Consider the following 25417-nt stretch of genomic DNA (forward strand, 5'->3'; position numbering starts at 1 on the left):
CAAATTTGAACTCTGAACTCTGTCTGCATAAGGACATACTCAGATTTTTCTTGACATCTGTATAGTTTAGCTTCAGTGTAATGGTGAAATGCGTTCATTAGTCCTGAATTCTGTTTTTCATATAAGATTTAGAATTTCTAAACCAATCAAGTAGGAAACATGTTCTTAAATATTTATTTTACAAAATTTTGCGGTTTAGATTTTAGTAATAAGTCTTCATCTGTAGCATCCATTTGTATTTAAATAAATGCCAATGCATTCTGTATTCTCTCTCAATATGGATTAGTTGGGTAGTTGCATATATAAATGCATGCATTAAAATAAATTCCATTACTTCTCAGTGAAGTTAGTGTATTTAATTTTAAAGGAAAATACCTTGTTTTGAAACATTCTTAAAGCTGCATTTAATATCTCTAAGAGCTAGCAAAATGGTTACAAGGGGAAATATGCCAAAAGCAATTAGCATAGGCTGTAACTCCATATGATGCATGAGAATTTTGTTTTATGTGAAACAGTTTCCAATCCATGATAAGCAAATGGACATCACTTCACATAAATTAGCATGCTGGTACCATTATATCAGAAGAATTTATGGATGATGTCAGTTGCCCAACTGTGTGATTAACTTGCAGTTCTTTGACTAAGGTTATCTACACACTGGCCTTTAAACTACAGTAAAGCAACTTTGCTATATGTCAGGTGTGCAACTAGAGATAAGATTTTGGGATGTAGTGCTCCATTTACTGATGAATGGCACCATTTAAATTTTTCCCTAGGCACAGAACTCACTAAGATAGCAGTGTCAGAAAACTAACAAAGCAGTGGCAAGGTACTGGCATTGGGGGTCTTGTGCAATCAAGGCAGGTAGTTTAGCTTTCTTGGCTACTGAATAAACACTGACTTAAAGGTAGCAAACTAAGACCTGAGTCTAGCTTTAGCTAGCATGACAGTGTATGTAAACAGTGTTATGACTATAAATCATGAATTTCACACCTTTAGAAGATTGACACCAAATTCTCCTTTCTCTTGTTGTTGGCTTTAGTAGTGAAAAAGCCTTGAGAGTGGTCCTGAAGAGTGTGACTTTCATACAAGTTTGACTAGCTGTTCTCTCCACAGATTTAGTATCACAGTCACCATGAAAGCTTTTTGGTCTTCAAGAAATGTCAGGGAAATAGATAATGCAAAGTGATAAAAATCACTTCCATGGCAGTATGTATACTCATAAATCCTTTGTGCAGTCTAATTTGTTATAATCTTAACGAACAATGAAATACAGTACTGTTACATGTTGCTGGTGATCTAATCCAGTGTTTAACTTTTCTGCAGATATGTCTGAGCATGTAATACGGAAAAAAATAAGAGTGTCTAGCTTATTCTTGATTACTAGAACATTACTGAGGTCTATTTACTTTTAACATGGCAAGCACTTTGCTTCTTAAAACTTTTGAGGTATTGCTATTTTCCATGAAGTAGGCTTGAAATAAATCATCTGTCGTCATAGTAATATGAGGAGAACTTGCTCAGCCTCCAATCTGTCTGTTCCTTTCTGATAAAGATAGGTCCAGGTGCTGGCCATTTTCTCAAGTGTTGAAGTGTTTTGAAGAATGTATATATTGTCTTATAATTCAATTAAAATGTTCCTCCTCATTGACTGCAGAAGCAATTGATTCTGTAGTCTATTTTCAATTAGTGCCAAAGCCTTTCAGACAGCTCCTTGGAATTCTTGCAACAATAAAAAACTCATTTTTGTAATGTTGTCTTTCACTTGCTGTTTAATTAACTAATTTATCTTCAACCCATCTTCTTTTCCTTGCCTTCAAAGATATCTAGAGGAAATACATTATGCTTTTTAACTTATTTACCTGTAATTAGAATTTTCTGAATATAAACTTATCCTGTCATCTTTCTTTGGGAGCCATAGAAATAGTGGCAAGTGCCAAATATGCTTCTTTTTATTTAAATATTAATTTTGAGTGGTGGGCACATAATTTGAGATATCTATGCCTTTTCCAGAGGATTTTAACTATAACTTCTAGATCTTGTAGGAAATTTAGAACTGTAATCCAGTGAGGAACCCAGAGTACTTCCATAGCTACAAACCTGATGTTGTTAGGATGAGTAAGATAAAAAAATGAGTTACTTGATTCTTCTCTGTGATTTGACCTAGTTCCCATTGAACAATATTAAGATGCTCATATTAACTTAGGTGGGAATTAGACCAGAGAAAAGCTTTAAAATAACACGTTTTAAAGACACTCACATCTGGTTAAAATATTCTCTACAGTTATGTATTTTGTAATGGTTGTTCCTTCTCAAATGTGTTGTTCATAAACCCAGCTTTCTTCACAGATTCAGAGCGTAGAAAACCTCTCTGACAAGTCAGTCCATTTTTAGGTCTTCTCTTTGCCTGCCTTTATAAATATTAATACAGTTTCATTTACATAAATGCTTTTATACAGCATATATGCTTATATGCCTGTAGGCTTTTAATAATGCATTTTGCAAAACAAGACATTTTAGGTGGACTTTTTGTCTTTTTAGTTTGATCATGAAATGGAAGTGAACTGGCTAAAGCTATAGAGCAGGCAATACCCTGTTTTAACTCCCTAGGAAAGCATTTTCCAAATGCAGTGAAGTTAAGGTAGGAACCATTATGATTACACAGCAAGTGGAATTTCCAATGCAGATTCAGGTAGACATACCTCACATGCCTTATTCGATTTGTGTCTCTCTTGAACAAGTGGTGAAAGCAGTCTCACCATGTTTTTAGCTAGTCCTGTGTAATATAGATCAAGATTTTCAGATAAACATGAATAACATAAGTAACCTAAGTAACTGGTTAGACTGTAATCTGTAAAAATACGAAGGCTATATTTTCTCATTAATTTTTGCATCGTGTTACGCACACCATTAGGAGTAACAAATTAAACGTTAAGCTTTATTTCACATGTATCCAAAGGAAAATTTTTAATCAGAGACTGTAGAAAGAAACTGGAGATCCTTGCATTCACTCATTGGGCCAAATAGTCCATGGCATAGCTGATCACTTTTGGTGAGACAACATAGTACTGTAGAATAACAATGGTTTTATACCTGTGAGCTTTGAAAGTGCTATAGTCTCTGGATAGATTTGTTATTTTGAAATAGGTCTGTTAGAATTACTGACAGTGCATAAAACATTTTCTGTGGACAAAGACTGACTAATCTTAGCATTTTGTATTGTCTTATATAGACAGACTTCACAGTCTTATATTTTGTCTGAAGAAGGATCTTCACTGTAAAATAAGTAGAAAAGGGGAAGAGGTACAGTTTCATTAAGCTCTAACATATCATTGACTGTCAGGTAGGTCTTGTTATGCTGTCCATCCTCATTTAACTATCCCACAAGATCTCTTAATGAAGTTAAGCCCCAAGTTCACTCCAGTAATTCTGTGGCAAGAGTTTGTGCAATGTAACAATTCATCACTTGTCAGGAAGGCACTTTTAGTTTATACATTTAATAAGGGCATCCTCTAGCTTGGTTAATTAGAAGTGAACAGTTTGCATATTTACTAAATGCGGAGTGTCATTGCCACCACGGCCTATTGCCTACATGAATTATTTCTCTATCTGCAATAAACAGCTGGGTAATTATTACTGCCATAATCAGATAAATTCCCTCTGTAAGGCTTTTCTTACATGGCAATTCTTTGAACTCATCCAAAGCTGAACAAAATTTATGAACTCCAGCAGCTAGGCCACTTTTTCATAGTGTAGTGTCCCTGTTCCCTATTTCAAGGACATGTAGAGTATCATAAATATTGTGTAAATTAGGAGGATAAATACGATTACCTAAAGATTACATATTAATAAACTTGATTTTCAAAATATAATTTTCAGGTTGTAACTGATTAAATTATAGCAGTTCTGGTTTTATCTAATTGTAGAGACATGACAGGCCATCTATATACAGGCTGTACGAGGTTATCAGGGAAGAGCTCTACTACTTGAAGACTGAAGAGTCATGAAAAAGTATATAAATATTTTTCATGTGCCTTTGGGAGAACTAGTCATTTCAGCTGTTTAGGTCATTAGAAGTATGACAAATTTTATGTGCCATTTACTCAACTCACTTAGAGCAATTCTTTTATAGTTAAAAAAAAGTGATGGTTCTTTTTAGTGTGCAATTTTAAGTTTAATAATAAAGCATAAAATTTAAATGCATGAATTTATGTGTTACATGAGAAAATTAGATATTTATTTTATTTGTAAAAGCAATTTGTATACAAATGATTATGTAACTAAGCTTGCTTTATGCTATCCAAATATTCATGACTATATGTCAGTGAGTGCTTAATTTATGCATACAACTTTTCCAGAATGTGCTGAAATGTAGCTTATCTTTGAGTTCTCCAAAGAAACAAAAGAAAACCAAAAGACATAATTAATGCACAACAGTCCATTTGTTTTAACACCACAAGTTTTTTTTTAAAATCATAACGTAAGAGACTGCATCTGAGTGCAACTACAAAATTGCCATTAGCTGCTCACATACTTCATAACTCCTTATTAAATAAGTGGTATACCTCACAATTTAACAAAATGCTCAGAGAAAGCAGGAATACTAAGGAAGACCAAACTAAGTAAGCTGTTCTTTGGCACTGCCTTACCCAATGGAAGGCTTTTGAGGCTAGACTGCCTTTCTCATTTCCCATTTATATGGGGGAAATAGAGACTAGAGTGGTAAAGACCTTTAAAAACAGCCACGCCACAGGTTGTGTTTTGTTATTAGAAGTGTGATATTTATGCATTGCATTTTTGCAAGTTCATGATCTGATTTTTGACTGAGGATGTGAAGGCTTATTGATCTTCCTTTGAGATTTCAGATTTTTTATGGTGGAAAATTATGGTACTTCCCTTTATATTGATATATCCCATAATATCCCATGAAGTATCATCGAACTGCATGAGATGCAAAGCAATATACAGTCTCTCATAATCACTTTTTTTGTTTTAAAAAAAAAAAGTCTGAACAGAAAAAAAGGGGATTAAAAAATTAATTAACAATCTCAGTTAATTATTTTTGTATTTTCTAGATCATTGTGAATAAACTCTTTGTTATATAAGTAGAGTTAGTTATCTTAAGAAATCACACAGAGAAGAAAATGGAAAAACTAATTATCTTCTATTTTTATAGTCTAGAATAGTAATGAGGAAAAACAAAAAAGTGGAGTTTTGTTTTTTTCTAGTGATGCTCAAAATAATGTTATTCTGAATCAGACGGTCTAGACTGACTTCAGCTCTACCAGCAGTATTATATCTATCAATAACAAATTTATAACAATATCTATAAAAAGCCCATTACGCTTTGGCTGAACAATCTAGTTTTGATTTAAGAACATAAAAAAATAGAAAATACCCTTTTTATTTTACTCCAGGATTTAATTCTTTTGGTGTTCAAAGTATGTCCCATATTTCTCCATTGAAATAGCTTGATTTTATCTTTGAACCATTGCTTGTTATATCCTCTTTTACTAGACTGCAAACTGCTTTAATATCCAGAATCCATACATTAATCTAGCCACCTTTTAGCGTTCTTTATGCTAAACATAAACAATGGAGGTCATTGCAAGATGTTGTCTCTACTTAAATAATTTTTGTTACCATTCTGGACAGGCTTTCAAACATCCTTTTAAATACTATCAGCATCAGAACTCAGCACAGTTATGGTGCATAAGAAATTTAAAAAATAATTGTTTTTTCTTCTGATGTACTGTCAGCTTATGCATTGATTTATATACCTTTTAATCACAGTATCATAGAAGAGCTTCTTCATCTCTATGAATCCTACTCAGAATATCCCCTTTAAAAGCCATAGTTCCTCATACTGTGAGCATGGTTTTTTTTAAGCTGTTCAAAACTTTTACTTATTATTATCACCCTTTCAAATTCTTCAGATTCATCACTTTGTAGGGTTAATTGCATGAATCCATCGAGTTGTTTATCCTTGACAGTGAAGCTAAATCCTGGTGTTTTACCTTGAGCTTCATAGTTCCTACTGCCTTCAAACCAAATCAACACAACAAAGTATTTCAAGAATGCAACATTTTCCACCTCACATACTTCTCTTCTCCAAGTAGGCTATTCTTTTCTTGTCCAGTTAACTAGCTGATTGCAAAATGCTTACAGCCTCATCGAAAAAACAAATTTGATCTTTAATCTTGCATCACAACCAAAATGATGCAGTACTTATTAGCCTACTTGTACTTGGTGGTGGGAGGCCTCACTACTATCTAACATTGTGCTTAGCTACTCAAGAAGGGATGTAGTACTCAGATCAGAAAATTGTGTGCTTAGGTATAGAACTTAATGTTAGATGTACTTTTTAGGTATGAATAATTGGATGCCTAAATCTGTAATTAAATATAGTTTGGTTTATATAGTAGAACCCAAATTTCAGAGAATAGACTTCAATTCTGTGTGTAATTTCTTTCATGCCATACTAAAAAATGCCAGATTTTTTGGGGTGTTGATTACTTCAAAGTTTTCAGGGCAATAAGAAATAAGGTTTCCTAGCATTTCTGAAAATTGAGACCTAGTTGATAATTTCAGTTTGTTAATTAGCCACTGCTGTGAAATCACATACATACAAGTAATGCTGCAGTGTTTAAAAATGTCTCAGATCTCCCCCAAAATAATTGCATTTGCTATATTAAAAATACACTCATTTGCTGTGTCTTTCATAATGTTTTATGCTTCATTAGAAATGACATTATAGGTGCTCAAGTGGTAATACCATTCCATGAATATGGAATTTGGGAAAACCATCGGGTACTGTGAAAATCATTATGAAGGTGTCAGATTTGGCATTACTGTTGTGCTGTATGTAATGGGTCGATACATAGAAGCTCTCCCTGCCTTGCCATTGTAAAACCCATTTAATGCGAACAAAGTGTTTTTGCAAACATATGCAGACTTTTAGATCAAAGTAAGTAAAAAATGTGAGTCAGGCAGTAGACCTCAGTCAAATTGTTTCATAATACCCTGAGAAGGAAAATCAACTTAGCTGATGACCTTTAGAAGTTATAACGTCATGTTTGCTTTCTGAATCACACAATGTTGAATATTGTAAATGTTGCCAAGTACCATATATTAAAGTAAAAGGAATACAGATATGTCTACATTGTCCTGCACTGCAGCAGAGAGATAACAGTTAGCTTAAATGAGTTCATTCGAGTACCAGGAACAGCTTAACTGTAGCAAAACATAGCAGTGTGCTTTCCTCTAGTTATTACTGTGCAGATGGTAGCATATGTAGTCTTCTGGGAATTGCAGTGCCAAAAGATAACAGATACTTTCACATGACATTCACTAGAAAACTTTCAATAGTATTTGGCCATGGTTAAACATCCTTTTTTATATGTTACTGGAAAAATCAAGAACATGCCTGCTCTCTTAGCTGCCTAGCACTGACACTATGCTAGAAATGACCACTGCTTCTAAACTGCTATCAGAATAATTTGCATTAGGGCTCTGTTATTCATTCAGAGCCAGATCAGCTTTGTTACCCCCAAATACTAATTTCACTGTTTAAGCTTATCAGTTAGGCTGATTTTCCATGAAGGGGTCAATAGCAAACAGACATGGAGTGGAAACATTTTTCCTGTTATGGTTAACTGTATTAATATAGACCTGAGCATGAATAAAGTTGAACCAATACACTTGGATCCGGTTCCTCAACCAACAGAAGCTTCAGTGTTGTAGTTACTCTTATACCACATCCATAATATGTGGGTTTTACAGTTCAATTAAATCAAAATAGTTAAGCTAACAAAACATCGTCATTTAAATCGGACCTTTTAGAAAAAAAAAAAAATTAATTTCACAGTGTTTTGTGCTGCCAATGAGTGTGAAGTAAATTCAGCTTAAGGATTTATACACACAAGGGAAAAACATTTGGACCAATAAGTTTGCATGTTTTGAGAAAATGGAATAATCTGCAAAGTTTATATATTACCAAAAAAGTAGGTTTTAAATCAGTATGAGGAAATGTTCTGTGTGAGTTGTTATTGAAACCTTAATTAGAAGATTCTGTATAATGGGTTAGGGAAAATACTCTCTTTTTAGTGATAAACTGGTTCTGCAATCAGTATTTCGAAAAGCTGTTGCACTCTCTTGAGTAACTGTGCAGCAGTGGAAATTGGAAGGATAAGAAGGATACATCAGTCTGTTCCTTCCTATCGTCTGGTACATGCTGTGTCCTGATCTCCTGATCTGCACAAGGTATTCATTCACTGTATGCCCTTCGCCACTATGTTCATCACGTTTCCTACGTAGTATATTGATCACATTGTGGACCTTGACAGCTGAACTGGTATGTCACTTAATTCCGTTGGCAGTGATAAAGGAAAGATGGACAGGGTATGTTCTACTATGCACAAATTATAATGGGATTTTAAAGTGTTATGAATTTCTTTCTGTAAAATTAATAATAATAGAAACTACAGGGTGTTTTTGCATACCTACACATTAGCTTTATCTATTTTTTTTTTTTTCATCCTAAGGAGTCATATTAGTTTCTTGTTCACTGCACTGCAATGACAGAGCAGTATCATTCCTCCAGATTTTGAAGAGAGTGTCATGATTAAGTTGTTGAATAAATTGATGGAAACATTCACATTTAAAATTGGTAAGGATTTTGGACACCCACTTGTGGTAGGTCTCCTAGGCAGTAAGATACCTCATACCACTAATAACTGACTGCCTCTTTGAGCATCTGTTTCACTGCAACTTGAGATCAAACATTTTGGTCAAGGGATTGTGTCAGGATACACACAGGAGTATGCATCACGGTGGAGAGGAGTAAGGGAGTTACAGATCTGCTCTATTCTGCTCAGTAAATCTGAACAGGTTAATTCAAAAAGTCAGAAAAAGATTGAGGATGATTGAGCTGTCTGATGTTACATAGCTAACATAAGTATATAGTATGTGTGTCCTGTTAAAACTTTGCCTTTAAAGTACAGAGCTCTCTGAACTATTTTTACATCGTAGGCTAGTCTATACATATATTTCATTTTTTCTCCAAATACAATACAGTAAGTAAAATGATATTATCATGGCAGGTCATATTGCATTCTCACTTCTCACCTACACCAATGTAATGTAAAATCAAGTGGCATGCAGTGGTGTACCAAAAGTATTGTCCCACTAATTTCATTTTCACTTCCATATTCTCTATTTGAGCAGGGAGGATGATATATAGTCAGGAAAGTAAAATTGATTTAGGTTATCTCCTTTTATGCTAAGGTTGCCTACTGCTTATGTTGCAGGAATTTTATGATTTGGGGTCTGAACTGTTTAAAATCACAATAACTTCATACTCTTTCTGGGTACTCTAGACAACTATTCTAATTATTAATTTTCTCAGATGCCCTTTACTTTAGTTAATATTAGAATTTTATGGTTGTCTGATCAAAGGACCACAGAATGCCAGTGAAAATGCAAACAGAATGCAATAGTTTGATAAAATTCAATACATGTAGGTCAGTGTGAATTTGTAAAATGATGCAGTTCTATGCAGAATTATGAAAATCTGTATATTGCTGAAATCATCACTTGAAGACCTTTCCAAAAGTGCCAGGGACAATATTATATGTCTATTTTTAACCTTTATACAGACAGCAGGAGCACTGTCAACTGAATTTGCATCTCATAGCTGGAACCAACACCACTGACTACTGCATAATGAAGTATCAGAATAACAATAAGTTACCTTGTCATATGAAAATGTTTTATTTTCAAACTATATAAAGCAAATTATTTCATCATTAACAAATCGATACCTACTTCACAGATTTGTTACACAAGATCATTTTTAATTGTGGGCTTTGAGCACATACTTTGATAATCCTATGCTTATTTTCAATTACACAAAACATTTCCCTAAGGAAAACACACTTTGTGTTACCCAGTATATTAACTTTTTTAACAAAAGAGTGCATCCTAACTTGCGCTAATAAACATTGATATTCTTCTGATTTGCTGAACAATTTTCAGATAAGACACTACATTTGTCAAAACTTACACATATTTCCTCTACAAAGATATTCCATAAAAATCTGTATGGGAGAAACTTTGATTGCACTAAGCTTATACAGGAAGCCAAGTTTCTAGGAAGATGCAGTAGATGCTGTTAATACACTGAGATAAGCTTTAAGATTATGAAAAGATTATGTGCTAAAAATATTACCCTCTTTTCAGTTATAACAGTTCAATAAGCAGTACTGCTCCAACTATGAAGCATGCAACAGGCAGATCATTTATAAATATAGAACAAGATTATTAATTAACCTAAAACATGTTTTGCCTTTACAGAACTCTTTTTCTCCCCCAAAATTTAATGAAGTTTAAAAATGCAGGCCAAACAATTTACCCTTATTCAGTTTTCCCACTTCACACTGAATCATGAAAGGTTCATCCTGAAGCAAATCTGGTCCAGAGTCCACAAATTATCATGCATCATAGCTAGTATTCTTAATACCATATAGTTCCAAGAAAAGATTGCTTACTATTGCTCAATGAATCTAAGATATATAGGAAAGAAGAAAAGACTGGCAAGTACGTGTTAGGCTTTAATCCAAAGGTCATTTAATTTCAACGAATTTTCAACTGACTTTAATGGAATTTGGATTTACTTTCGCTGGGCAGGCGTATATGTAGAAGGTCACAAGCATGAAACTTCTTAATAAACACATCTACATGTAAGCTATCCAGAAGTCTAACTGTTTGGAAGTCTAAGTTTATGTCTTTAGTATCACTTATGCTTACACACTTTTTTCTGTATGGTAACAGTGTATAACATAATTAATCTGCTAATGTGTGAAATAGTATATTCATATTCAAATACTTTTAGATTCTCTGCTTTTGTTGCTCCTATTCAAATTCTTAAATGTTTTCTAAAAGAGATGAAAGTTTCAGGTTCAAATAGCTTTAAAATAAATCTGTATTTATGCTAAAATATCTATGCTTTCTAGTGAAACAATGTTTGGACTACTATATACCCTTTATTTTGTACTGCCTCTCAGGAGAGAATCGTCTTGGGAGCTATTATCCCCGAGACAGAATTGTCTGCATGTTCCGTACAACTGTACAGAGCAGTAAAATACATGATAGAAATATTTTAAAACAACTGATGTGTAGGCTGCAAATGTATGTTGAAAATTATTTGTAACCACTTAAAAACTCTCAAACTTTTAAATGGTTTTTGGTACAGCATTAATGAAGATGTGTCATAATCAGGAAGTAGCATGATGATTGGGATGATAGTACTGTCTAAAAAGATCATGAATTGCATTGAACTTCAACAAGTATTTTAGATTTCAATTAATTTCAGCAAATAATGACTATTAATCATTCATTCAAAGTAATCCAGTAAATTCAGATTGATGACAATGGGAAACATTTTGCATCTCATTATCGTGTCATCTGTAATATAAATTTATATTTTTTTCATTATTTGGGGGTTTTCATCACCCATTGTGTTCTAAATAACAAAGCATCCATATCCACTGTTGGGAAGAAATGCATGTATATATAAGAACATGAATAAACTGTAGTAATATGTTGATAGACATTTAATCAGTTATAGATAGCAATACTAAAGCTGAATAAAGGACTCTGTAGACAAAAAGGAACAAGAAATATTATTAAATAAGTAAAACATGGATCATACACATTGATATTGAAGGCAAAGTGCCATAAAATAAAAGAACAAAGTTGATATTATATACATTTTCTATTTATTCATTTGTTTATGATTGATTGATATAGAACAAAGAGTTTCCAAGTAAAAATGCTTATGTACCTACATGCAGTGACTCTGAAACCTGTACCTTAAGGACAAAGAAAGGTCGCCAATCTCTCCAATCCTAGTTCTTTGTCAAAAATGGACACAGTTAATGAGGTTTGTTTGGTACAGCACAAATTCTCAGACACAGATAGAGATCCTTTCAATGGAAACAAATTTGTTTGGCTTTACCAGGTTACTTAGCGATTAATAATAGCCTTGAGATGCAGGTCAGAAAGGTCATCGTCCCCGCTTGCCAACACAATCTAAAATGTGCAGCTAGTCCGGCTCTGCAGGCTTTGAGGCCCCGTAACACTATGCATAAAGTAAAACAGGCTATTTTCCAACTTCTTTTTTCATATTAATAAGCAATTTTCAAGAGAAGGGTGGCAAAATGGGGGCCATGCCACTCTAAGTAATTCATTTATTTTGCAATTTAATCTTATGTTGGAAAAAAATTACACTGCTGCAAAAGCATAGCATGGTGATTTTTAAACGTCAGTGTGCTTCATAAGTAACCTTGTATGAAATATTGTATTAGCAACCTTTAACAGTAAACTGCAACAAAAAATATTTCCAGAGATTGAAACAGACCTATACATCTTTTCCAATCTTTAATTTATTTCCTTTTCATTCTATTTTTTCTTCTACATTTGAAATAAAACATGTTTAATTACTTAATATTTTACTTATTTTAGTTGATAAAAACTTGAAAGATAGCATGAAACAAAAATCCTACATTGCAACTTGTGTTGTGATTTCATAGCGTTCATATTTATGAAACAATTATTTCTCACATCTTTTGATGAACTAATTTAACATTATGATAAATAAAATATTAAGAATAAGTCTGAGTCACAATCTTAAAAACGCTTTCAGGAGCAATATGACTTTCCCATGGGATTATTCATATCAGCAAACTTATTCATGTGCATATTTTGGCAGGATTTGACCCTTGTCCTAGAGTGTCTTATTAGATACTCATTGAAACAACTGAGACTATTAATGTGGACCTCTCTAAATAATCTGTTTTGCTGGAATATTTGCATTATCCAGATATGTGAACAGTATATTTTTCTTTGCTTTTTGTTTTGTCTTATACACACATGCTTAAAAAAAAATGAAGACTAGAATTTACTCAATTAACTTATAAACAATCTAAATGCTTGACTGAATATGCTTGGTGTCTTTGGCACACAGGGTAATTTGAACTAGCCATTTCTTAATAACAAAAATAACAAATGTTAATCAAACTAAACTTTTTTAACTGGGTCAAAAAAATTCCATACACATGCGCTGTGCACAATAGCACAGAATTTTGTTTCTTATAGAACATTAATTCGCTCCACTGTTTGCATAACTTATGGCAAGCCTGGTTCTATGAAAAAAAATCCATTGAGGAGAAAATCTCCCCCCTTTTTCTGTTAAAGTTTTCCTCTAAACAGCCATTTAAAATCATGAGTTTTCTTCATTCTTTGAGAGCTGGTATTAGGTACAGTTCCTTATTTCTTTTAGGATGAAAAGGGGAGGTTTAGACTAGATGTTAGGAAAAATTTCTTCACAGAGAGTGTGGTCAAGCATTGGAACAGGCTGCCCAGGGAGGTGGTGGAGTCACCATCACTGGAAGTGTTCAAAAAACGTGTAGATGTGGGACTTCAGGACATGGTTTATTGGGCATGGTGGTGTTGGTTTGATGGTTGGACTTGAAGATCTTAAAGGTCTTTTCCAACCTTAACGATTCTGTGATTCTGTGATTCTGTGAGAGAAATTTCTACAACCCATTGAATAATCAGACCCAAACATTCAGATGACTCTATGTGTTTACAAACCTCTGTCATGCAGTGGCTCATGAGGCAGTTACGTTCCTGTTTCCTGTGGTGGCCTGTACCATTGATATCAGATTAGAGTAGAAAGTGACTTGTGCAAGAAGCCTAATGCTATGGAAACTCCTCTTAAGGACATTGCACACATGAAAGGTTTACATCCAGCTCTTCTCTATGCCTACATTCTCAACCTTACAAAAGGTTGAAGGAGCTAGGAGTGAATGTCACCTCTTATCCAGTGTCTACTATCCTCTCTCATTCCATAAGATCTTCCCTGTTTGCAGATCAGAAGGAGATGTTGCAAGGCACTGAGATATAAGTGAACGACTTTTGTTTTGAAAAAATTTGAAGGAAAATCACTAACTTATAATAACTTCTGCTTAGAGAAACTCAAACTAAAATGACTCTTAAAGGCAAAAAAAGGACATCTATGAGTGCTATTTTATCAAGCAATGAAAATACGTAGGTTTACACACTCTTCAAAAGAGTAAGGAATATGAATTAATATACTGTTCATAGTTTTTATAATTTTAATCCTGTTTCATCACAGTTCTATCCATGTAGTATCCTGCTGCTGTGGAACTGAATGACCTGTAATTTTGCATTCCAGTGGTGTCAGTATTCTGCTAATACATAATAGCAGAACACTGCAAAGCTATGAAAGAGTTAAAGTAAAATAAAACATTAGCATGTCTTTTATTGTTGTAATATAATTAGCAGGCTTATTTTATTACAGGAATGAACTCCAAGAGTACACAGAAATGCAGGAAAATGAAAAGAAAAGGAAAGACCTAGAAAAGAAAGAAAAGGAAAAGAAATACCAAGCCCGAAAGACGCATTACCTCCTTAGCACTGAGCAGGTTGGTATACCTGTCCCTGATGGCTCATGCAAGCCACTTGGGCCCCCAGCCTGACAGAGATAAACTAGCAGGCTGAATGGGACACGACTTGTTGAAAAGATATCACAAAGACACTACTTCGAGTTCAATTTAGCACTTTTCTACAGGCAAGAGCAGGTACCATGACTATTCTGTGACAGCAGCTTCATAGAGGCAGCATCAGCAATGCTGGCAGAAAGAGTCCAAGTCAGCAGTTTGATCTGCCACTGTGATAACACAACACGAAGGGCATAACCTCGCTTTAAAAACTCATTTTGACTGGCTTATTGTTGTGTTGTTGCACTTGTCAAGAACTAACAAGTTATTAAGCTGAGAAAGGATTTAATTTTTTTTCCTTTTTTTAATTGAGCTAATGCTTGGATTGGTGTTGTGTTCTGCTTGTTTTTAGGATAGATTGTAAATGCAGGTTTTCAGCTAAAGCTTTTCCTAGAACTGCCTGAATCAGCTTATTTATTGTGATTGTTTTCACATAGAAATGTCTCATAAATTTTAAATATTTACTGATTAACTTGCTTTGTATTGGTAAAATTGGTATATTTCTTCAAGCTTTCTTATGTAAGCTGCTTTACAGACAGGTGGACAGGTGAGTATGGCAATAGATATATTTTATACAAAATTGATATGATAGGCAAATGTTGTGGGTTTGCCTGTTTTTAGTGACCTTTTGTGCACTTTTATTAAAAAAAAAAAAAGATTTTGTGTCCATAAATGTTTGGTGACTGGTTGTTCTTCATATAAACGAGGAATTAATGTGCAATCAGGATATGCTAGTGCTTGCTTTTCAGAGGTTGTTAATTATAATCTGTGTGTAAGAACTGTTAATCCTAAGAATGCAGGAAAAATACCATGACACCTAGTGACAGAATATTTAATCTTTCCCTTTCTTTGGGAATCATTTGTGATCTATCTAATAAATAGAAATATAGTTTAATTAACTGGATATCAGCTATGAAAACTAAATTTGTAAATCAAATTTAAGTAATTTTATTTGCAAAAAAAATAGTATAGCGAAATATTAGTAAAAAAGAGCATTAAAAGTTTTCTGAGCTGCTTTTACACAGGGGAGCAGGTTAATAATTGAAATTAGTTCACAATAATTGATTTGTCCAGATGTAGTTCTAGAATATAACAATATTTTATATTGTTTTAAACCATAGAATATTGGGAATTCTTGTTTTGAACAGAATAATTTATATAAACAAATGCATAAACACTAATATGTTTACCTGGAGTACAAAAATTGTTTGGTTAGAGACATTGAGATAAAAAGCTTTTAGTAAACTTAATTCACTTCTGATGTTAATAGCTTAGCAAACTGTGACACATTTTTAAGGAATGGCAAGGAGTGCCTTATTTCAGCCATCCATCTGGAGGACTGCTAGTAGAGGGCAGCAGTAGCTATCATGTTCTGATGAATTTGAATTTAGCTAGCAGTGTTTTGCAGAAAAAAAATATGCTTGGTTTTTCTTACTGAGATGGTTTGTGAATACTGGGGCTCAGAGCTCTCAGAATTTTTCCTTTATCACAGAACTGTTCTCCAAGAACTATCTTCTTTTGCAGGCAGTATTTTGAAACATGAATGAGTGTAAATCAATGCAACAACTACAGACAACCTGAATATCAGCAAAGATATATATGAAGTAAACTACTTATCGCAATCAAAGTCTGTATTCCACAACTACACATAGTTACAGAATTTGATATCTTGCTAAGATACAGGGCAAATTATTTCAGTGCAGAATTTACTGGTTTGATGCGCTATGTCTGACAATTTACTCTCTATATGCTTGGTGTTTTGACGTGACTACAGCTGGATCTTGCTCACTTCAAAGGATATTTAATTGGATTACTGAGCAAGGTCCATTCATGTCTCAGTGGAACCAGGCAACAAAAGTCAACACTTCTGAGTGAGTTAAGGAGAAAATATAATCTGTAAGCAGGGGGCATAGAAAATGAAAAGAGGAGGCTGATGAGCTGGGCTTATTGTAGAGTCATATATTAGCTAAAGCCCAATGAGTTGTAGAGATGATCTGCTGAAGTTTGGTAGAACCTCCTCCCCTTCCTGCATAACGAGGTGCAAGAATGGAGCTGAGCCACCTCATGCATCAAGGCTGCAGGTTCAGGCAGGTTATATGGACAGCGTTTCAAAAGCTGTATTTGCAATAATTGTTTTAAATGTATGCTATAGTTTTGAATATTTTTATTTTACTACCGGCAAAAAGGGTGAGAAAAGGGTGTTTACTTATTGACAGAAAGGAGTTAAGGAGTTGTTGCTCCTCAATTTTAGTGAAAAAAGGCATGTCAGGTTCCATTCTCCACTCCCTACAAGCTGAAGCCCAGAAACCCATCTCAGAAGTGTGTTACAGGTTAAACAGGGAGATGATTGTAGCATCGCATTATGTAGCAGATGATAAAGTGATCCTCACTGGCCTTAAAGTCTATGAATCCTTTACTGATTGCAGAATTTGCTCTTCTTATTCCACAAATTATATAAATAAGTTTGTGCCCATTCCTAATTGCTAGCATTATTTTACATTAAAAAAAATAGAAATTAAGAATGCTAGTGTCATGAATGTACAGGGGTGTCTAGTATGTATATAATAGCATGTCCTATGATGGAGTCAATGTGTTTTGTCTTTTTCATTAATTAAATTGCTATTCAGGCATGTATTTCTTCCATAAACTGTTATATTTATAAAGAAAAAAAAAAGTGGAAGAAATGGATATCAAACTCTGAATTAGTATGCATTATTTGTTGTTACTGGTACCAGGTATATACACATAGTCTTATATAGACAGATGTGAGCTTGCTTTGATTACTTTCCAAACCAATCTGGAGCTATAACATGGGGCTGAACCCAAACTAATTAGCCCTGTTGAGAGCCACGGTATATTAGCTCAAGAATTAATGCAGTTATACAGCTTCTGGTCAGCTCAAAATATGGGCAGAATAAGTGTGTGCATGCTTTAAACTCAGTAACAAGGAGTTTGATCTGCCTACAAAATATTATATAGGCGTACCTACATTGAAGTTGTTTTGTTTGCAGTTCCCCACCTTTCTGGGGGGCAGGTGTGTGTGTTAAGCATCACTGCTAAGAAACGGACATTCATGGAAATCATTGGATGATAAGAAACGTATGGTATTATACGATACTTTACAATTTTCCTATATTTTTTGCAAACAGTTGACTGAGTGTATTTTGCGATAGAAACTTACCCAAATACGACTATTTCCCATTGCTACCTGTAGAAATACATTGCGTTTACACAAACATTTTAATCAACATAAGAACTAAGCAGTTCATTTGAATAGAAGATTGTTAGTATTCTAGCAAAGAAGTTTAAAGAAAAGAAAGTTAAACAAGTTAGGATATTTGCATAATCAAGAATTATTGACAGTAGTCATTTTAATGTGCTGTTATTAATAATATATATTCATAAATTATATTAATAATATAGTTATTGACTGTCTTTCTGTGAAAGTACAATGCTATGCATCCTGCCCACTTCAAAACACAGATTTTTGCTTTACTAAAATCCAGCTACGTTTTTTTTCCTGTAGCACCAGTAATATCCACACAACACAGATACAGGTCTCTTCGTAGGCATAAGAGTGGTCTTGAAAAAAGAAAGTAAACTTTTATTTGATTTAATTTAAGTTAGTTGCCAAATAATATCTGGAGAAATAAAGCACGAGCTCTAAAACTTCATGGTTATGAAATACCGAGCTTTTCATCAACTTGCCATATACACCAGTATTATCAGTAACTAGGCAAGTAACATCTTACACACATGATCTTCTTTTCTTTGGAGGAAACTTCTTCTACATGATTCCCACAATTATGGAAACAACCCAACAGTCAAGGCCATGCTCTTCTTATCACGTGATAAGTTACGATGTCTGTTCCACCTACTGGTTGCTTGTTGCAAGGGATTCCAGTGTAAAATACAGCAAGAAATAAATCTCTGAGATGGCAACTGTAAGGCTTCCAAACTAAATTCCATTTAATAAATAAGATTCTCCGTATTTTGGATTTTAAAATTTATATATATAACAAGGTTTTCCTTTTCTGTTTTTACCTTAACAGTCTGATAAATTCTGACTTCATGATGAACATGATAAAAATTGCAGTATGTATTTAAAAAGCCTTTGCCTTTGTTAAGAATATTACTTGTCATTATTATTGGTAATACAATAAAAATTACAATGCAGATGTATTTTTTTAATTTTTTAATCCATTTTATCATTAACTGCATTGTAAGTTCTTATTGAGACATGAAACTCATAATATTTAAGTTTTTCTTATTAGTCCATACTCACAGTATGTTATTTCCACTATGGTGGTAATGATCCTTTTTTTAGTTGTCATTAATAAATGAACTACTTATTAAATGTGATTTTCTATTATAAACATGTTTACCTATGTAGATTATTCTTCTATATCACTGTAGTTCCCCTTTCTATATTAATAAAATTCACTATAATTGAATAGGTTCTTACTTCTGCTTTTTGTCATATTAGCAAAGCTGACATTCCTAGAAAGGGCCATCCTTTGCAAAGTGCTGACAGACAGCCTTTAAAGTCAATGAAAGATAGAATCACTGAATACATTGATGGCACTTTGTAGAAGTGGATATGAAGAGCCCACATTTGTTTGAATATGCGGTTGTATGATTCCTGTCATTGGTTTTTCCAGCCTTCCAAGAAATTTTGCGGTTTGTCTTTGTCTTAAAATGATGATTAGAATTGGGTATATAATAGACTAAATACAAAGATCCAGTATTAAGCTAGAATGTAGACCTGTATTGTTTAAGTATCTGCTCATAGAGCATGCAGAAATGCTGAGGTGAGTCTGTGAGTAGGAGAAAGTTTGTCAGCTGGTGCTGGCACTACCGTTGCTACCCCAAGAGAGGACTTGCAAGTCCACAGTTTGGTATGGAGCAGAAGGCAGTTTTAACTGAAAGGAGCCAGAGTGGGAGAAGTCATGGAAGGAGCGGGGTGGCATGTGTCCTGTTAAGTCATTGAGATCAGGAGAAGATTCCTATGGAAACTGTCTTCAGAGTGCAACAGCTGAAAAAGGCTTTTGCTATTACAGTTTCTCCTGTCACTGAGGAATGGATTGGAGAATCAGCACAGCAATGGATCTTTTCCCTTTACTCTATAGTTTTTTCCCATATAGGCAACAGGGTGAGGTAAAAGAGAATTTTGATTCTCTTTTCTCCAACTTTCCTCTGTTTCTAAACAGATAAAACACATTTACTTTTTGTCAGAGAAAATGAATGTAAAACTAGTCCAGAAAGCCAAAGTTTTTTGTGATACAACATCTACGAAAGCTTGAGAGCTTTGTCACACAATTACAAAACATATTTTGACATTATTCAGAATGTGATGTTATACATGGATCACTTATTGCTCTGGTTGGTGGACTGAGTCTCAGTCCTGTTTCCAAACAAACCTGGACTTCCTGCTCTGTGACAAATCATGCTGAGATTAGATGAGCTAGTCGGTCCTCTGATCTGTGGGATCTTCTGTTCTATCTGAATGCTTTAACTATTGAGACCTTGAGAAAAATTAATCATGCAGTTGTGTGTGTATGTCTACTCTTGATTTATGTGCATAATCTTCTTTCTGTTGAGCCCTGTTCAGTTAGAGGATCTGAGTCCGACTGAAGACTTGAAGGCTCCTCTGGACCAGCACCCTGTCTTTGACAGTGGCCAACAGCATGTGCTTAGGGAAGAATAGTAAAATGGGGCAATGGGGCAATATAATGACATGCCAAGAATACTCTCCCAGTTTCCAGCAAGCAGTAGTTGAAGGACTTGAAGTTTTTTGTTGTAGAGCTTTCCATTTTTTGATTGTTAATGTGTTTGCTTTTTGCCTCTGTATTCCTCCAATTCCTGTCTCTCTTAATAATTGGAGAAGGAATGACCTAAGCAGAGAGAGTGTCCTAAGAGATCTAGACCCAGAACACTAACTAGCTCTTTGTGCTTCCTTGGAAGACCAAGTTCACTCATTCTCCTTGCAGTATTGTTTTGCAGCATGCTCATTTCACAGCATATACTATCTCTGGTATTCTGTCACAGGAGAATATGCAACTGCAAAGTGTCTTACTCTTTCTTCACAATTTGATGAGGTTCTGCAGATTGTCTCTTCCATGCCAAGCAATGGTAAAGTCTGTCACTTTTCAGCCCTCTTTAGCAGGGTGACAATTTCTCCTGATACCCTTTGGCAGTTTGTGATCAGATACTGCTCATAAGCTCCCAGGTAATTTAGAGCTGCAAGAGAAGAACAAAGCCTATGTGTAATACTAGGCCCTTTTTGTTGTAAGAGTTACAAAATCTATGACATTTCTTTTAGTAACTGCCAGTAACAAAACATGATCTTTGAGCTCTTTTCCAGCTTTAATGATTCTATGATTCTATGATCCTACGAATTATCTTTTTGGATTGCAGTAGTTCCTTCAGTTTTCAGTACCTGGTCATGTGTGTCACTGTCTCTCTGTTGAGTCAAGGCCAATGTGTTTAGACATATGGCTGGTATTTGCCAATATTTATTCCCATTGAACCAATGTATTGGAAAAGAATTACTTGTAGGGATGGAATAGCTGGTGCTATGGAATAAGGAAATATTTTTAATGGAACTAGTCTTGACTGAGATAACACTTTCCAGGGAGACATAAATGTCTGAGACACAAACATTTTAATAGTTTAGCACTATAGAAAACAATTTTTTTTGAAAAAAACCAACCTTAAGAATAATGTTCTGTGAGAAGGAAGCAAATGTTAGCATCAAGTGACCAACAATGAAAAGTTCTAATTTCAGCAATGAGAACCAAGGTTTCCCATTGTTACGCTCTCTGTGTAACACCCATGCTCCATAAGCAATTTCACTTTAAGGTAATGGGAGTCATGTAGCAAAATTCTGTGGACTCTGGATTAGGGCTTTTGTGTATAAAGGTGGCAAAAACATGCCCCAAGGTTACTTTTCATCTTTTGTTTTTCAAACCAGTTTTGTTTTGATTTTCTGTAGTTATTGTAGAACTCAAAGTTATATCACATGTATCAATTGTATCAGTCATTATTTCATGTTTGTCAGTTCATAGAGTAAAAGGTTTTAGATTTGAATTCTATTCAATGATAAGATTTTTTTAATTATGTTTTTCCTGTCAACAGAGATGGCAATTCATAAACGTTACACTGACAGTGTGTGTCCCCTTTTTACACTACTGGAAGTCTGGAGTTAATTCTATTGAAGTTACTGCACTTACATCAGGTGTAAATGTTCTAAGTGAGGAAGAAAAAAAAGCCACAAAATCCTTCCTGGAGTAGGCTAATGAATATTCAGAAGACACAACTGATTAATATGCTTCTAACCTAATGTGCTGTCCTGTAAGAACTTGAAAAACAATTGGTCTAAAATGACACTGCTTGACACCCACTCTGTCTCTGGACACCTGGCAGTTTTATTCTTATAAAGGTGAGGACTCAGTGGATAAAGCTCTGGCCTTTGATCTTCAGATCCATGGTTTAAGAGACAAGGCTGCAAGTTTGGTCATTTGAGCTTAGTCCCAAGTGAACAGTCCACATCTCAGAATGATTATACATAATTTGTTACTATTGGCAGTGTCTGTTCAGGAAAGGCCAAGGACTGAGCTAGCATGAGGAATGAATTAGATCTTACCTTTTACATTTTATTTCCTCCCTCTTTACTGTTGTAATTTTATTATCCCATCTCTAAAACATTCAGGGGATGAAATAATCATTCATTATAATTACTAATACTTCCTAAAGATGAACTGAAATGGTAAATTTTTTTTTTAATGTGGGTGCCCCAATCACTGAACATCCCCACCTATCCATGGGTTTAATATCCACTCATCACTTCTCTGCCAAGAATTCAGATATTTCTGAGTACTTTCCAAGCTTGTACCATAAAAAATCCCATTTAAATTAAAGAGAGAGTGAGCTTTCCTAGCTCTCAGGCAGGCTTGCAGCTACATTTAAATAACATTAGTATATAAAGCACTTCATGCTACAGTGTTTTGTTTTTATAAAATATTATTTCCAAAGGATTCTCAATTTACATTAAATCCTTCTTACAGTACTTGTGACAGGTATGTTTGATCAGCAAGCCTTCTTTGTGTATTCAGTTCCACATTGGAAGCTAGATGTATCAGTCTATTCACAGGTATTCACTCTAGGAAAATCATTCAACTCTTGTGCCTCATGGGGCACTATAAACACAATTTCAGTTCACTTGAAAGGAATCTCAGTTAATGTTGCTTAATATTTCTGTCAAAAAGAAGGACAAAGTAAGGTAAACTGAAAGCACACAGTAACTGAGCTGTTTGTGATTCTGGAAGACATTGTACCTCAACAAAGAAAAATATTTGTGTCTAGAAGGTTAGTTCCACTAGGTCTGAATTCCAAAAATGACCTTTAAGTGATTTGCACACACAATCAAAAATCTTTAGTTCTCTTAGAATTTGAATCCAGTTCTTACCCTTTGGGATTACTCATCCCGAGAACATTCAAGACTGTAATTCTGCTACTCAACATAGTATCACGGTGATGTAAAAGAAGGCAAGTGCTGGAAGCCAACATATACCTCCAGAATCTATCTGGTGCACAATCTGCCAAAATCATTTAGTGACAAAGTTTACTACTTCTATAGATTTTCAAGTTTTGCTCATATCCCTTTCAAACAGCCTTTCTTTTTCTCTAAGAAGGGGTGGTTGTCTCCGTAGAGAGGGCAAGTGCAATCAAAGCCAAAACTAAGATGGCAAGTGTGGTGATCTTCATGCCCAGAAAAGGGTAATTCCATAGGTTAGGGAGCAATGGAAAGAGGATGGGAAAGTGCTATCTGCTGATACCATAACCTACCTCCTGTAAGAAATAGATAGTTACGCACCATTTCAGATGTAGTTCTCCCCAGTGTCAGTGAAAAGTGCTTCCTTCCCATTCTGTCTCATTCTAGCACAAGTGGTAAGTGAAAGTGCTTCCAACAGAAATCAGTAATTTCTCCCTTTGCCACACTTCCCAGAAAACAAGATATTTGCATCCTATTTTTTTAAGGTAATAAGTGAATGAACTTAAAAATAGAACAAATCTAATAACTTTAAGCATGTTCTGTGACAGTATTGCAAACTCATTTTTTCCTAAAGGCTGCTTATTATAAAGTCATTGCCGTTTGTTTGATAACTGGATAACTGTGCAAAGAAATGAGAAAGAGTTTACACTGAAAAATCATCTGTCATTAGAAAGAGCTTAACACACAATAGGATGTAAAGTTTGAGTGCTGTTTCGTGATTGATCCTATGCAAGCTCAGTTGTTTAAAGGCATATCCATGTAGACAGGGTAATATTTCTCAGAGCTTCTTCTAAATATCTTGTTACTAGCCATGTCACTCATACTAAGCCTATGTTATTATAGCATAGTGGCATCTCTGTATCTACCATCTATTACAGCATTTAGCATCTCTGCATCTAGCATTAGTCATTTAAAAATCCAGTAGCTAGAAGGTCTGTGTACTGAAACTGTCTTTCTTCAGCATCTAAATTGCATAATCTCTATTTGTGTGGATTTTTTTAGACCACAAACTTCTTGCTCAACTCCTGTGGGTAGGATTAATGGCAGAGTTTAAAGGACAAGCTGTGTGATCTATCAAAAGTGTACATGCTGAGATCTTAGAAAAACATGACCACGTTTTGTGTATTACTGTCAACTGGGGTGGCAAAAGGGCTGGATTGCTGCAGGGTCAGAAAACTGGTACAAGCGAGTTATATATTGAATGTTGGCTTTGTGTATGATGTGGTACACACATTTAAGAAAGAATCTATATTGCAAGGAAATTACAATGTAGTGCAAATATCAAGGAAATAGCTCACACACAGAGCCACATTCACACACACTTGCACAGAGTGGAACTCCACTGACATTCTTGAAGTTGTTACTGGGATAAATTTGGTTGATGTGTAGTAGTCCATCTCGTGTTTATACAAGTTTGATGTGATGTACGGCCTTGCTTAGGTAATTTTTGAAACTATTATATCAGAAGTAGTACATGCAAAATAAGAGGTAAGTGCATAAGAAGAGGGAGGCTAGGGGTGGCATGGGAGAAATCATGAAGATAAAATACTGTACATCTCTCACAGCAAACCTTCCTGTTGATTAAGAAGTGGCACTGATGGTATCCTTATTTTAATGACACTTCAAGATGAGTGATGTACACACCAATTCTTTTGTTTTTCAGCTCTTAGGCAAGTCAATAGTATAATGGTAAAGTTCTTTCATTAACTTGCACAATTTATTCAATATTCAATGCTTTTGTTTAGTATCTAATATATACTGTTAACTTGGGAATTGTGTCTGGCCTGCAATGGACAGGGTGAAAACTGTATACATTCCCCCATCTATTGTTTTCTTTACCTTTATTTTGCATGCTTTCTTTGCTTCCAGTCTTTCTATTTCAACAATTCTTTAATAAAATCTTCATTTTTTCATTTTTTCTTATTACATCACTCTTTTCTACTCATTCCTGACTACCTTTACTAATCTGACTAACATGGCTCTGTTCCTTCTTTATTCTTTCCTGTATACAATATTATGACCATTCTTTAAACCTTCACCTCATTGGCTATTGGTCTCATTGAAGACTGCTTCATTAGACGTACTGCCACTTTTCAAGCTTTTAGTCGTTGTCTAATCCTATAGGTTTACTACAGCAAATTGTTGAATGAATCTGTCAGAATATATGTCCATGAGGGAAGATTCACATGTAAACACAATGCAGCAGACATAAGAAACAATGAAAAGCAACGAAATGTTACATTGTTTAGTTGTATATATGTATTTCTGGAGAAGTGAATGA

At 34.5% G+C, this 25417-nt stretch overlaps 1 protein-coding gene across 1 annotated transcript in view; it reads left to right on the forward strand.

The window, feature by feature from the left end:
* SPATA17 (spermatogenesis associated 17) overlaps positions 1-25417 on the forward strand; it is a gene marked incomplete at both ends in the record, with an annotated part of 96216 nt that overhangs the window by 26137 nt on the left and 44662 nt on the right. Inside the window, 1 exon segment of the mRNA XM_081997582.1 lies at positions 14384-14507. Coding sequence (XP_081853708.1) covers positions 14384-14507 — 124 coding nt within the window.

The sequence above is a fragment of the Phaethon aethereus genome (assembly GCF_964289735.1).
Source record: "Phaethon aethereus genome assembly, chromosome: 3".
NCBI classification, from domain to species: Eukaryota; Metazoa; Chordata; class Aves; order Phaethontiformes; family Phaethontidae; genus Phaethon; species Phaethon aethereus.